The sequence below is a fragment of the Polypterus senegalus genome, chromosome 2, assembly GCF_016835505.1.
Source record: "Polypterus senegalus isolate Bchr_013 chromosome 2, ASM1683550v1, whole genome shotgun sequence".
NCBI lineage: Eukaryota > Metazoa > Chordata > Cladistia > Polypteriformes > Polypteridae > Polypterus > Polypterus senegalus.
Window position 1 is genome coordinate 259693059 of NC_053155.1, and position 16417 is coordinate 259709475.

The following is a 16417-nucleotide window of genomic DNA, read 5'->3' on the forward strand; positions in this document are numbered from 1 at the left end:
CCTTAGAGAATGACATACAAGTGTGGCTTTAGAAAACTTTGGGAGAAGTAATTTGCACAGAATATCATGCTTTTGAAAATTTGCCCTGTTTAAAATTAAACATTGATGTTTGGACAATGCTGAAATCTCTTTAAATATTGCCATCATAAACAATTCACATAATTAGCTTTTTGTCTGTGGTTATTCAGTTATTTATTACCTGAAATGTTTGTGGTGCTTTGCTTTGTATGGGAGAGTCAAAATAACTAAAATAAAAGACATATATGCATCTTTTATAATATCTGATAATAATAATAAGGTTGTCATCATTCCTAGCAGGTCAAATAATTATCAAAGTAATGGAAATCTGTATGAACCTATAAATCGCCCCAATATGAAAAGCTTGTGAAGATTTATTATCTGAACTATTCTTGAAGGTGTCAGTCTGTAATTTACTTTTCCTAATATATACAGACACACATATATACACCCTTAACAGGGTGTTCCATGGTACTGTAATTCTTAGCCTGTCCTGCAGGTATCCATATGGCAGTTCCACCAGTGGGATGCTGCTACTGTGTGTACTGCAGGAACACATAACCCTGGTCTGCAGACACTTTCTGTCCCACCAACAAGATGAACCTTTTGGATGCCAGTCCACCTCTGCCCTTACATATATATTGAAAGAAAGTCACAAGGAGTCAGATTTGGCAAATCTAGGAGTTGTGAAGTAACAACTACCCAGTTTTGAGAGTTTAAAACTATTTGAACAGTGCAGTGAGTACATCGCCATGCTGCTGCAGTGGGTGAAAGTCAAAGTGTAAAATGTAGTTTTGAATGCGTTTCTGCTCCAGGTGTTTTTTTTGTTTTTGTTTTTGTTTTTTCTCCACTCCTGATGCTTAGTTTAGTGTGATGTTACAGATTAATAGTCTGTTCATGGGTAAACTCCCTATTAATAAGTTTGTTAATGTCAAAAGTGCTACCATTGTTTTGATGTTTGATGACTTGCCATGCTTTTTTCGGCTTGTAGGAAAAAACAATCATTGAAGTCACGTGCACATTTGTAGAATAAATGTCAGAAATAAGTACCTCAATCAGTCCTGCACAGTGCTACTTGACAGACTGATTAACAATACCGTAGCCAAATGATACCTACTGGTATAGTTAATAACTACGCCTTATGAAGCTGTTATAACTGATACAACTTGTCAGCACCATTAATGTATATAAATACTAGGGGGCTTCGCTCGTCAACCCCCATTTTTGTTTTCCCGGATGCACACTTTTAAGATTCTTTTTTCTGTAAAAACAATATTTTGAATCTTTCGAGTCCCAACTTGCTGAATCTTTTTAATGAGGTCTGTGAGACATGTGTTTAATGACTTTGTACCATAATTCATGTTTGGAATTTCAGCACAGACAAAACAATCGAATCATCAGCAGTTAATAATTTTTTTGCAAAGTAACCAATAAATGCATGTGAGGTAAACTCCGTTTTTGAAAGTCTCTTGACTTAAACTTCAAAACCTTACAATATTTGCATACTTCTTACATATCACCTGTGTCCATATATTCGATCTCTATTCGCCTTTCCGTTATTTCTCCGAGTAATAATTTTTCTTTCTTTGCGCTAATGCGAAGTTTACTTTCGTTTTTTTCTGCTCTGATTGTCTGCATCTTGCTCTTTATGTGTTTGGTGCCTAAGTTTTTTTTTGAGTCTCTTGTTTTTCAGTTTACATTATCTCTAACCTGCTCTGCATGTGTTTGGCCCCCTTTTTTTTTAACCTTTTTATGACGTTTTACTTTGTTTTCTACTCTGTCTTTTATTTCTGACCTCACTTTATCCTGCTTTTTTTTTTTTTATGACACCTGGTTCGTAGTGATTATTTTCCCTTTTTTTGAGTAATAATTTCCATTTGTTTGCGCTCCTGTGATCTTTTACTTTCTTTTTTTTATACTTTCTAATTTTCTTACTTTCATATTCTTTAACTTTCTCCACATGTGTATCACGCCAACTATTTTTTTTTTTTTTTTGAGCCTTTTGAATTCCACTGCTTTCATAATCTCTAACCTGCTCTGCCTGTGTATAGCACCAACATCCAGATTGGACATGCTTTTTTTTCAATTACACTTGTTCCGGGCTGATAATTACTTTCCTTATTTTCTGAATTTGCACCTAGCTTCTTTTTTTTCTCTCCAATGCTTTTGAGTCTCTTTTCTCCGCGCTGCTTTCCTCTTCGCTTTGTCGTCTACGTTTGATTTATAACGTATTGTCCTTATACGCTTTATATGCGCTGAGAGCCCTGGATCTGTGTGCCCAAAGCCAAAATACACCTGTGTTTGCTGGCTGCCCTTGCTTTTATTTATGTGTAAGTAGGGCATATCTTGCAAGAATCTCATGTTCTACGTCATCGCAAGACGGTCCTGGGTCAATCTCTTGCAACAAAGTCTCATGTTTAAGGTCCCCGCGAGACGCTCAGTGGCCAATCTCTCTAGTCTTGCGGGTCTTTTAAGTGTCTTCTGTGATCTTAATGTGAAGATCATGTATCGTCGCCCTACTGTTTCTCTACAGGATTTTTTTTATAATAGAGAGATAATATTATTGTCAAGAATATATTATTTAGTAACAAAACATGTTGGAATATAGTTTGGATGCATATTATTCAGCAGATAAAATGTAATGTAAATGTACAGTATATTAGTTATTCTGTAATGTACCACACATCAACAAGCATACAATATAGCTCAGTCATAATGTATTCTGGCAAGACTGGAACAGTATCATCTTGTCCTGAATATACCCTGTACACATGTATAACACAAATTTGCACACACTTTTATTAAAAAGAATATAAATAACGAGAACACCTGAACAAATTAACCTGCAACTGACAATAGCCCGCATTCACAAATTATTGCACTACTTGTAAGTGTTGCGTTGCTCGCCATAAAACATATACATTACTAAACAACAGCATTGATTCATGTTATGTTAAATTATATTCTCCATCTAACTCATATTTTTCCTCTGCTGCTAAATTTTGTACTTTTGCAAAACAGCAGAATTCACATTACAATCCCGGCCACCTTGCTCACATGCTGAAATAGCTCTTAACTTGTGAGAACCTTGCTTCCAGGTGCAAAGTAATTCTCCAAGACTTCCTTACCTGCATGGTGTTTGACTGCTGCAGTATTATCATATGTACCTGTAAGCAGTAAGTTCAAGTACAGTGTGGATGTTTTTATACACAAAGGTTTCAAAGTGGACTATGACATACATTCATCGAAATCTGGAAACGTCTTCATTTGGCAAGCTAAAGTAGCTGTCTGCTCCCAAAAGGAGTCCTTAATTCACTAAGCACTTGCCTCTCTGTGCAGTGAGACATTTTCGATAGGGTGGCATTCGTAAATGGGATTTCTCTGTCTGCTCCTGCTGCAGTGAATACAATGTAAGTGCAAAATGATAGGCAATGAACTATCAAGTTTAGAAGCTCACAGGGGGATAGCAAAGACTCCCAATTAGCTGCCTGCTGTGTGCTAACCTAGTAAATCAAAGAGAACATGCTGGATGCTTTGGTATTTGTGTTTAGGAAAAGAGATGACATGTATATGACATACTTGGTTACAAAGCAAAGAATTTGCACTTTTATGTTCAGCTTAAACTAAAGAAAAAAAATAACTGTCTACTCTGGCTGTCAAGTTGAATATCACTTTTTTGAATAATTTGAATTTATTACAAAAAAGGTCTTACTTGAATAACTGTTAAGCACCCAAATATGCAAAAAAGGTCTTTGTTTTTCCCATTAAAAATAATGGATGATAACTACTATATGTCTGATATTTGTGTTATTAATAGTTTGCGCTAGATCAGACTGTTCACATAACATGCATTGCCTAAAGTAATTAGGCAAAATATTGTTTTTATTCAGCTGTAAATGGAAAAGGACAGTCAGTTTGTTAGTTTTGTGAGTCAGTCCTTGACCACCCACTTCCACATACTGCACACAACTTAACCTGCGGTACAGGTGAATCTAGCACACTCTGTTGTCTACCAGGTTTATTTATTTATAATTATTTTATTTTTATTTTTTTATATTTATTATTCAGAACTAACAATAAACTATGCTTTGTCTGGTTTATTTTAAACTTTTGTTAGATATACATATACACGCTGCTTTTTACAGAATATTTGTAAATTTCTATATATAAAACTATTGCAAATCAATAATGCTAATGTAGTATTGCAAAGATGGCGTTTTTGTGTAGCATATAAAATAATTATTATAAAACAAGACAAATGCAGGCAGGTCACAAAAAGGGCTCCTTGTTTTGAACATTCAGAACCTGACACATAGTGTAGGTCCTCCTTGTAGACTGAAATATTCATTTAACAATTATTCATAGTTAGATATTTACAGTCTGTCTGCGTTGCTACACTAATGAGAAAATACAACCGATCACTGCAAAGATCGTTCATTTCTTTCACTTGTGAGCTACTGACTCATGGTGCCTTAATTTATATGAAATATAGATGGATAGGGAACAGGACAATTTTCTGTAGAGGAATATTTCAGGGAAAAAAATAAATAAATATGAAGATAAAGGCGTTGTGAAATGTGACAGTAATAAAGCAATGTCTGAGTAGAAATAACTAAATGTGTTGTGAAATAATGTTTTTGTTGCTTATTTTTATGTGTTTATCTTTTCATTTGTTTATTTCAGTGACACCACATGCAACATAAATAAAATATGCCTTGAAAATTAAACTGTCATTTTCACTCATCAAAGTTAGGAGGGTTTGTTCTAGTGAGTACCAGATTTGAGTGATGAACCAAACCATAGCTGCAGAAAAGAACAAGTTTGGTTAATGAATGCATTTAATGTGTTTTAGTAATCACAGGTGACATTTTTATGCCTTATGTAGACGGTTGGATTGCAGTACTTAATACTCCCAGTGCACCCTTGTTTTGTGAAGTTCTGTATTTTCAAGGGTTACATTAGCTGTCGCCACGAAAAAAAGTGTGTCTTTTAAAGAACACCTAACATGTCGTAAGCACTTTGTGCTGTAAAGATGCACTGCGAACAAAAAAAGGGGAGACGCCATCACTCGGGCTGCTCCTACTCTCCACAAAGCACTCATTATCTGTTGGTTCACTCAGGGAGCCTCGGAACATCTAATTGCTGCAGGTTTAATAATTGTATGCTAGAGGAGATGCTGATAACAAATTGTGGACCTGTATAATTGAGTCTTGTATACATCTGGTAATAATTTATTGCAGAAAGAACAAGGATTGTATTTAAAAATGTTTTGGTATCCTGCATCCTTGTATAACCTGCATCCCACTCCCATTTAACATAATATATTGTGGAAGACACCCAGAACAGAGATGGCTCAGAATGTTCCAAAACCCACATGTTTATTTTTACAGTCCTTCCTGCACACATCATAGTGCACCAAACAGCCCAAACTTACAGTCCTTTCTTTTCCTTTTTCTTCTCTTTTGCTTTGCCGCCTGCACTCCTCTCCCACAAACTCTGTCCTCTGCCACCCAACTCTGGCTAGGACAAATGGAGTGAGGCAGCCCCTTTTTATGTTGCACCCAGATGTGCTCCAGGTGTACACTGCGTGAATTTCCTGCGGGGGTGTAACACGAATGTAAGTTTAATGTCACTGTGCTCTGAAATTATTTTATGGATTCATTCACATGTGCAGGCCAAGTTTGGCACACAGGGGCTAGTCTGCCTGCATTTAGAAAACCACTACTTTAACAGTTTGGAGAATGTAGGGGACAACTGCGAAAAACAATGTACTATTCCTGAGATGAAAATGAATCCTTTCCTTGTTTGGAGACCAGAGGGGGGTCTGCACGTGGAGCAGAGAGTATAAATATGTGGACAAACAGTCAAACCCTTCGAAGCCAATGGATGGATGATGTCATCCGTCCGGAAAATCCTTTCAGCGCAGTGATGAAAAATGTAGACTCTATAGATCAAGATCCCACCTTGATATTGTCTTTCTATGGCTTCCTTTCGTCTGTTATGCCGCATAAATCGTCATTAAAGAAAGCTAAGTTATTCTTTCTCTTATGTGATTTTTACCGCCGTATAACTATGTGAGGGATATCGCCTTTTACATTATATCTGTATAGTTTCCGGTTACTTAAAATGCCGCAATAACTCCAAGAAGACCCGGAGTGCTTCCAGGGGCTTTCCTGACACTTCCGCCACACCAGGAAGTGACGTCAAGGGGAGCACCTGGGGCTCATCTGGGTCCTGATAAAAGGGGCCGCCTCCTTCCAGACAATGAGCCAGAGTTGGGAGGAAGGAGACGAAGCTTGTGAGGAGGAGGAGGAGGAGGAAGGAGGTCAAAGAGAAAGAGAGAAAGAAAGAGAAAAAGAAGAAGAGAAAGAGGAAGAAAGCAAGAGAGTTGGTGAAAGAAGGCATTGTGGTGCAAAGGAAAATAAAGGAGTGTGTTTTATACATCCTGGTGTCCGTCTGTCTGTGTCTGGGGGTACGATTTCCACAATATATATATATATATATATATATATATATATATATATATATAAAATATATATATATATATATAAAATATATGTGAAATGTGTGTGTGTGTATATATATATTTATTTATATATATTTATTTATATATATATATATGTGTGTGTGTATATATATATATATATATATATATGTATATATGTGTGTGTGTGTGTGTGTGTGTGCATCAGGAAAAGATGGTAATTCATATGTAATATCTATCAATAATTTTAGTACCATGTTAGATGAAAATTGTTCCTTTCTCTTTTTAACTGCATTAATGTGTCATTTAATTTTCTTTTTTTTTTTTTTTTTCAAACTTAAATCTGTCTGTGTTCCTCTTAGTTTACTGGTCTTTTGACTTTATTCTTTATCTAGTGTTGAAAGTTTTATTTTATATTAATGTACAATTTCCCACTTAAGCACTTTAAATTTGTTTTCATTAGAAAAATAGTTTTAAAACGAAAAGATTAGCTGACTGAAGCATTTTATACTGTAATTTCTTTAATACCAACTTTCCTATCTTGAATGTGAATGGTATTGTTTCAGTGACAAAGACAAGAGCTTTACAGTGTGGTAACAAAAAGTATTGTTTCAGTGACAAAGACAAGAGCTTTACAGTGTGGTAACAAAGTACTTTTTGGCCATGATTTCATTAATTGTGTTCTGCTCCTGGCAGGGAAGGCCGCTCAAATGCCCACATCAAAGGGGATTATCAAAGAATTGGTGATGTCATGCTGAAGAATATTCAGGCAATCAAGGTAAGTAAGAAGAGTCTTTAGACAGCGCACAGTTGTGATTGAGCTTTGTCAGTGTCAAATGTATTCTGCTATTCAGAGCTACCAAGGAAACTCTTTTTAGAAAGATCATATAAGTCAAGTTCATAAGAGTGGTTCAAAACTTTCTGCAACTGGTAGATAGCCATAACTTTAGTTTATAGTACCAAATGTTTTATTTCTGTCATTTCAACAAATCTTCCAAATAAATAACATTGTTCAACAACAGTTAGTATATTTAGGTACAATTTTAAAAAAAATATTAACTCTAGTTTAATTTTGCAATTGTTTTATTAAGATGGTTTTTAATATATCCATCTATGTGAATTTAGTCAATCTGCACATCTCAGCAATTTGGAGGTTAACATTGCCTTGCCAAATTTCACTTGATCAATAGTGCAAAAGGCCTCAAGCATCTCCTGTGCAGACATTTTTAGTCATTATACCTGTTCTAACAAATGCAGCAGACATTTGCAGAAATTACTGATGTCATTAAGTAGAGTTTTGTACAATTTTCTGGAATGACTTACCATCTGCCCACTGTTTACCTCTGTCAACAAACTACAGTAAATGATCCGTGTGCTTTTCTGAGAAGAGGCCATTATTGGTCCAAGTTTTTCATAGTATGTCTTTAAGATAATTGTTTTTGGATTGCTATTTGCACTAGAGGCATCATTCTAAACCAGTACATTTTGAGTTGATGGAATGTGTTGGACTGGCCTCTCATTCTTTCTTTCTGTCAGAGCCTCTCAGACTAGGCCCTGGTACCCTGTGACCCTTCTAGAAAAATCAGAACATTTAGAAAAATAATAGATATATCATTCAAAAGTTTCTAGGTGGTGTCCCTTTACTAAGGCATTCCAGTAATTTGTGGTTGTTCAGGTCAGTGCATACGCATACTTTTTAATGCTGCAATTCATTTATTTTTGCTTACTGTTTCACTATGAACTTATCTGTGAAGTACATGAGTTCAGTATAAATTGTTAATTAGTGATAAGGAAGACAATTTTATTTTAAATTGCAGCATTTCATTAGTAGAAGCCCCATGTTCAGTGAGAGAATATTTCCATGTTATTAACTTGTATCAAATCAAATACAATGTTGCTACTGGGTCATTTATTTCATTTACCGCTACAGTGAGACAGATTGCAGATTAAAGTGGTGCTGCATTACAACAAGTAGCAAAAAAAAAAATAATATTTCACTCTGTGTTGACATGGATTCTCAATGAGAAACACAATCACTAGGCATTTTGAAAATAGTAATATTCTAAAATCTGTAATAAGAGCTTGGTTGGATTGACATTTAATAATTGGTATAAATACAGTAGATGTGTTAAGAGCCTTGATTTCTGTGAGGCTAGGCATAAACTTTGATAAACAGCTTTCCATTCCTGGTTCTGTTTCAGGTTGAAAAAATGTACACATTAACTGACCTCAGTGTTGCTAGTGATACTCCTTTTGACTTTAAATGCTATTGAGCAGTCTCTGTTAAATTCCTGCATGATCATTCTGTAAAGAAGAACAATTTCTTGGAATGTTATACAGTGTCAACATCTCCCCATGTATATATACAAGCAGTCAAGCAAAGAATCTATAGCCTTCCATCTCTGTAGATTATGGTTAAATTTCAGCCTACATTTAGGATATTGGTGTTGTTTGACTATAATGCCATCTAGTGTTGGTAAAGAGAAGTGCTGGTGTTTATCAAAGTGTACACAGTTGAGGCACATTCTGTGTTTCCCTGATCAATTTTTAACACAACTACCATGATGATTAGTGTCATTGGTTTGTTGGACTGCTGTATAGTCTGTATCTCTTTTTCAAGACTTATGCACATTTCATATGTAATAAATTATTATTATTACAGCTCTTTCTATTAACAACTCTATTTAGATGTCATTTTATGGATGACATTAGCATGCTCTGCTCCTAGTTTTCAAATCCCATGTTCTTTGAGCTTCAGTCTGAGTGTCTTTATATCTTAGAAATTTGTCATGCAAATTCTAGTCTTGTTTTCATCTGCTGGTATTTAAATATTAATTATTAAGCATTTCTTTTGTCCATTGTCTTACAGTATCATGCATTTTTTCAGTGTTATGTCATTTTGCATGTATTTGTGTATTACATTTTATTGCAATATTCCTGTTATCCTTAAATTGTTATAAGTAATGTATAGATTTATACATGAGGGACGCTCAAAACGTTTCTGCACTTTTTTTAAACTCTATTTATTAAGAATTTTAAAAACAAATTGCATCACTTTTCTACATAGTCACCTTCCTTTGCGATGCAATTTTCCCAGTGTCATACTAACTTTTTAATGCCATCAGCAAAAAATGATTTTGGTTGAGCGTGTAGCCACTGATGCACAATTGCTTTCATATCATCATTTTTCTTCATTCCTCGTGGTCGTGGCTATTGCTGAACGTCTAGAGCATTCTGTATCTGTCACACTAGTAGTGCCATTTTCAAACATTTCAATCCACTCATAGTCAACTCTACGAGAGAGAATTTTATCCCTATACTGAGCACACATGCGAAGATGAATTTGTGCTCCTGACACACCTTCTGCCTACAGAAAACATATAATAAAACGCTGTTCCTCTTTGGTGCAATTTTGCAGTTTCACAGCCATCTTCCCCACACGGTGACAACTCATACTAAACTGCAACGGCAGCCGGCTTGCCAGACAAAACTAGTCACATGACACTCTCACACACAACCAATTACTACTCTTCCTGCCTTCACTGTTTCCAGCAAAATATAAAAGTACGGAAACTTTTTGAATGTTGGAGGTTCCAGGTTCAAGCTGCCAAGAAATATGAAGCCAACCCCGACTCAACACACCTCAGATTATGAAGCATTTTACTTTTTTGCTGATAATACATACCAGCTTGTTTATTTTTTACTAATGAATAACAATTGCAGCATTGAAGAATGGTGTTTATTTTTATTAATGATAGCCTCTGTCTGTCGGGATCTTTGAGTCCAGGAAGATTACATATTTTGCAGTTTTTCTTTGCAGTAGTGTACCACTGTAAATGTTTACATATATATATACCTGAGAGATTTCTGTTTTAAATTTTTAATTAATCTGCAAGCTTTTCTGAAAATGTTTTCATTTTGTTCTTATGGATCATTAAGTGTAGATTGGTTGACAAAATTGGCACATTATCCATTTAAAATTAAATTTGCAAAGCAATAAAATGTGCAGAAGGTTCTGCATACTTTCTGAATTCACTGCATTTTCTATATAAAAGTTAAATAAATAAAATAACAGGTATCCTTAGGCTATATTCTTATTTTAAATTATGAATAAATCCGTGCTTATATTAATTTCAGTGTGCTGCTGCTACTGGTCATTTTGGTTTCCTGTGGGAATGCCAAGTTAAATTAGGACATCTACATACTTTCTCAAGAGTCTTTGTTTGTTATGTTTAAGGTGGTCAGAAACCTTAATATAATGTTGATAGAAGAAAAGTCTTTATTCTTTAGCTTTCTCCATTACCAAATTATCACTATATAATTTCACATTTCTAATCCTCTGTTAAATCCAGCTTTCATTTTCTATTATATGGTTTATATGACTGTTTTGCTTCTTTTTAAATCTTCAGAGTTATGTTCTGACTTATGAGCTCAGACTAATTGAGCGTTTAATCTGAGCATTCTCTGCCATCACCTGTTTGATACTGATAGATTAATTGATATACTTTATTTAGATGGTTATTGTAGCATCTTCCATTATCTTGTACAAGTTTAAATTAACTCCTGGAATGAATCGTTGTGAACATGTTCATTAGTATATTGCCTGCTCACCTGGTTTTAGTATTGGCTTTGTTTTTAAGGCCCATCATACTTGACTTTCTGTTAGGTTACTGTTCAATTGTTGTTTCTTTTTCCTTTTTTATACCTTTTTCTTGATAGATCATCTTTAAAGACATTTGATTTTTTTTCTATGCAATTCATTTTACTTTTTTGATTCTCTCAAATACTGTGTCAAATTCTTTTTTCAACTTTTGTTTTTCTCAACAAAATATATAGCAGATCCTTTTATCTTTTCCACATTTTATGTTATATTCATATGTTAAAACCTTTTCATTTCTTTTTTTCTACTCATCAACCAACACCCCAGAATGACAAAGTCAATACAGGATTTTAGAAAATCTTACAAATTTATTAAAAAATTAGCAAAATACCCGCTTGAGCAGCAGCGAAGTACTGCCTTAAAATTTTTATTAAGAAGAAAAGTAAACCTTTTTAAACTGAGGGAAAATATACCAATAATTATTTGTTAAAGATCTCTTTGTATGCCACGTTGTCAGTTCGGCCCTCCGGTTGTAATATGACCAAGCTGTGCGCTGAGCTTACTCTTGAGCATGCAACATACAGTTGGCCATGTGAAAAGCAACCTTGCCTCAAATCTCACAGCTTGGATTGCTGCTGTCATAATCGGTTTGAGTTTCATGGTTTGTTTCAATTACGTTAGTATCTGCTGGACTTGTTGTGTTGAAGTGACATTTGGCATCTGTCAAGCATCGATAACTTCGCATCCAGCTTTTGAGAGTTTAAACATTCATAAACCAAGCTGCAGGCTATGGACGTATATATGTACGTAAGTAGGATTCAGTTAGCGTTTTGGCAGCATTTACAGCCTTGAGTGTTCTTGGGTATGAAGCAAAAAGCTTTGCACACCTGGATTTTCAGATTTTCTGCCATTATTTTATGCAGTCCTCTCAAGCTGTGAGACAGTAAACGGAGAATGTCAGTGAACAGCTATTTCAAGGTCTCCACAGAGATGTTTGATTGAATCTGACCGGGTCACTCAAGAACACTCACAAACTTGACACTAAGCCACTCCTGTGTTGTCTTTGCTTTATGCTTAGGGTTATTGTTCTGTTGTAAAGTGACCTTTGGCTCACTCTGAGCTCCAGAGTGCTCTGGAGTAGGTTTTCATTAAGTATATCTCAGTCTGCTGAAAAACAACCCCACAGCATGATGCTACCACTACCGTGCTTTACCACTTGAATGGTATAGTGCTAATGATGACCAGTGCCTGGATTCCTTCAGGGTGACACTTAAGAATTGAGGCCAAACAGTTCCATCTTGGTTTCAACAGACCAGAGAATCTTGCTTCTCACTGTCTGAAAGTCTTTCAGATGCCTTTTTGCAATGCCAAGCAAGGCTTTTATGTGTCATGTGGCCACTCTGTCCTAAAACCCCAATTAGTAGATTGTTGCACTGGTGGTCCTTCTGGAGGCTTCTTCCATCTCCACAGAAGTTCTCTGGAGTTAATTCACAGTGACTATAGGGTTCTTGGTCACCTCTCTTACCAAAGCCCAACAACCCATCCCTGCTTACTCATTTTGGTTAGGCAGCCAGCTCTAGGAAGACTTGTGGTTGTAACAAAGATTTATAGAGGCTGCTCCACTCTTGGGAAACTTTTAAAACTTCAATGAAAGAAATTTCACTGTAGCCTTCAATGGATTTGTACCTCAACACAATCTTGACTGTAAGCTCTCTGGTAATTCTTTTGACCTCATGGCTTTTTGTGTCTGATACACATTATCAGCTGTGCGCCCTTCCTTAGACATGTATGCTTTTCCTCGCCTTCTGCTGTTAATTGAATTTACCACGGATGGACTCTAAACAAGGTGTAGAAACATCTCAACAGTAATCAATAGAATAGAAATCTGGCTCAGGTACATCCAAGTGTCATAGCAAAAGTTCTGAATACTTGTGTCAATGTGATATTTCAGTTTAATTTTTTTACATAAATTTTTAAAAATTACTAAAATCCTTTCTTTTTTCATTCTGGGATATTAATTATTCTTTGAGGGAAAACATAAATTTAAATGATTTTAGTGTAAGTCTGCAACAATGTACAAAAAAGGGGTCTGAATTCTTTATAAAGACTTTATTAAATATGTACTATAAAACTATAATATAATTGCGGAGGATTATCACCATGGTCCCAGGGTGGGTTGGTGTGTGCATTATAATGGACCAGCAACTCGTTTTAAGCCTGGTCCTCCCCATACTGTGATGGTTACAGTCCCTTTTGTCCTTTCACAGAAGAAGGAGAACTTGATAGTGCTACATTATTCATTTTTGCTCATTATGGACTTTGAAACTGGAAAGTAAATTTGCATTTCTGATATAAAAATATATATGTGTTCTTTGTAATTGCCGCTGACATAAAAATTCATGAAAGGATGGACAATATTAGGCATTTATTTAGCTTTAAATGGGCTTGAATAGCTTTTTTCACGTTTCTTGATACCACCATTTCCTATACTCTAACACATAAGGTCAACACATTTTTTTAATCTTCAATGGTCAAGAAGGTTAAGACAGTTCTTTCTAACAGTGATAAGTGAAAGTGTCATATGGTGTAATCTCCATTTTCTAAAGGTCCATTATTAAAATTGTTTTGGCTTAATTTGGCAGTATCCCAGCCAGAGACAGTTATGTTACATTTCACCTCTGAAATCATTGGTTGCCAGTCCCCCACTGTATTTTTTATAGCTGAAATTTAAAGTCATTGCTGTTATTTCTGAATCATTACACCTACCCTCTTTTTACTTTCCTCCAATCTAGTAAATGGATTTCATTAAAGCTATTGTCCGTAATATCTGAGATGTGTGAATGTGATGTTTACCTTAACAATGATGTTTACCTTAAGATCTGATGAATGTGTGTGTTTTGGTAAATGAAGTGTTAAAGTGAGGAATACTGGTTACTGTTTTCCTTATGCTAATATCTTTGAATTAATCTTTAATTTGTATGAGCTTCCCATACCAATCAGTACAAATGATGTAATGGAATCAAAGTGTTTACTTTCCTTTACATCCATGTTCTTTATCTTTGTAGCAACTAACTGTAAACCTCCAAAGGAACTCTGAAGTGTTATTGGAGTTGGAAAAGGCCATAAAGGCATCACGCAAGTTAGAGGTAATGTGCCGGGACTTTGAGCTGCAGAAGGTCTGCTATCTTCCTCTGAACATCTTTTTTCTGAGACCACTTCACCGCCTCATGCACTATAAACAAATCTTGGAGAGGCTCTGCAAGCATTATGCACCTGATCATGTTGACTTCAGGGACTCCAGAGGTACAGTAATGTGTTCAAACAGTATGTTTGTTTTTTTTTAAACTGCTAATTATTGGAAAACATAGTTTCATGCTAAGAATTGCGAACATTTTAATTCAGTTGGAAAGTTGTTGGGGACCTCTTGCTCTTTTGCAGTAAAAACATATACACACCTACACTTACTGCTACTGTGGCAATTTAGAGTCACTGAATACTAAAAGATAAAATACTTAAAGATATGTTTGGAAAATTGGTGTACCCACTGAGTGACCAAGTTTTTTCCAATCAATTTGAAAATATGCAGAATCCACAAAGACGTCTGCACCATTCCAGAAATGTTATTTTAAACATCACATTTCAGATTGAGTACAGTATCAGGCACATTTCTGCATTCTGTCTTTAATACCTGTATTAATGTGCTGTTTCCTGCAGAAGCAATATACAGTATGTGTGTTCTGCAGCTGCGAAACAGCAGTTTTAACCACTGCACCACCATGCTGCCTAGCAGTAAAAGCATTATATTTAATTACTAGTACTGTTCTAAAAAAGATGTAGTTAATACCGGTTTGCTGCGATTTTTCTCACTCAATAAATCTCTCTAAAAGAACCCCAAATAAAAACTTTCTCAATTTAAAAAAAAAAAAGACAATAAAAGGAGTGCCATTTTGGTGAAATGTCATTGTTTACTAGTATTACCGTTTCAAATGAGAAACATAAAATAAATTCAGCATTTTAAAAAATGAAAATGAAAAATAGTTTTCCACATTATTTGTATGTATAAATACTTTTTTTAATTAAAATTGTGTTCAACACTAGTTTCTAATGGTTGATGTAGTTGGTAAAGTGGATAACATTGTCCTTAGTTTGATTCCCATGCCCTGATCATTGTTGGGGTGGAGTTTGCTCATTTTCCTTCTGTTTGCATTGGTTATCCTCCTGCAACTCTAAAGACCTACTCATTAAATAGGTTAATGATTCTAAAATGGTCTTGTGTGAGTGGATCCTGCAGAGGACTGGTTCTCTGTCAACAGCGGTTTCCTGAATTGTGCCGGATGGGCATAAGTCAGGCCTTGCCCCCCAAAATCCTGAATTGGATTAGGCAGGTTTGAGAATGTAATGTTATGTTACTAAATTCTAATAATCCATAATAAGTAATTGGAAAATCATTGTTTTTTTTTCCAATATATCACTTCAAATGTAAGCACAGTTTTCATTAAACTTTTTATATGCATCAGTTTTTAAAACCAGCTTTATCCAATTTGGAAGTAGCACAGAATTTAAGAGATTTGGAGCGTAATCAGCGTCTTGTTTTTTTTTTCTCACAATGTCGCTATAGAAAATGGACTGGAAACAGTTACGAGAATATCTGTTCTTTTATTATATGTGTATTTCTATGAGCAACAAAGTGCTCAAAATAATGAGCAGATCAAACATTAAGTAAAATAAGGCTTATAATAACAGAAAAGGAGAGGTCTAAGGACAAAAAAAGAACACTTTATTTTATGAAATCATTAACACATTATCACAAAATAAGAATACAATGCAGTGTTTAACTGTTTATACGTCACATTTCACACCTAACCAGTGGTCTTTAGCTAGAAATTCAGAAGTAAAATTATCATCTAGGATCTAATTTTTCTGCTAATAAATAATCCTAATTAGTTTTTAATCTCAATGACAGTGTTGCATTGAACAAAAAATGTTATGGAAAGAATGCTTGGAATGAACCATGTTCATACATTATAGATTAGCTTGTTGTGCTGTACCTTGATAAACTAAAAAGAAAGGCAGCAGTTGTTACCTCTACACCATTCAAGTATACTTATCAAATTCCTGTCAAGTGGCATTTGAGCTTGGGTTTTTAACTCATTGACAGCAACATGTAAATCGAATATTTTTTTGTTTGTTTGGTTTTTTTTTTTTTTTCACTGTGGTTACAGTCTTCAGTAAAAGCACATGTGTTTATTTGATATTTGTACTAAAGTCTTCACATATTATACACTTCACGTCGTTATTAGTATGACAAGGAAAAA

At 35.0% G+C, this 16417-nt stretch overlaps 1 protein-coding gene across 6 annotated transcripts in view; it reads left to right on the plus strand.

Annotated features, from left to right (window-relative positions):
• farp1 (FERM, RhoGEF (ARHGEF) and pleckstrin domain protein 1 (chondrocyte-derived)) overlaps positions 1–16417 on the plus strand; it is a 324746-nt gene that overhangs the window by 256290 nt on the left and 52039 nt on the right. For all 6 annotated transcript variants that reach the window (XR_005632704.1, XM_039745424.1, XM_039745426.1 and 3 more), the window contains exons 17-18: positions 7199–7280; positions 14168–14405. Coding sequence is in view for 5 of the 6 variants with exons in the window: in XM_039745424.1 (XP_039601358.1) it covers positions 7199–7280; positions 14168–14405 (320 nt within the window). In the remaining variant the exon portion in view is untranslated. The remainder of the gene's footprint in view (positions 1–7198; positions 7281–14167; positions 14406–16417) is intronic.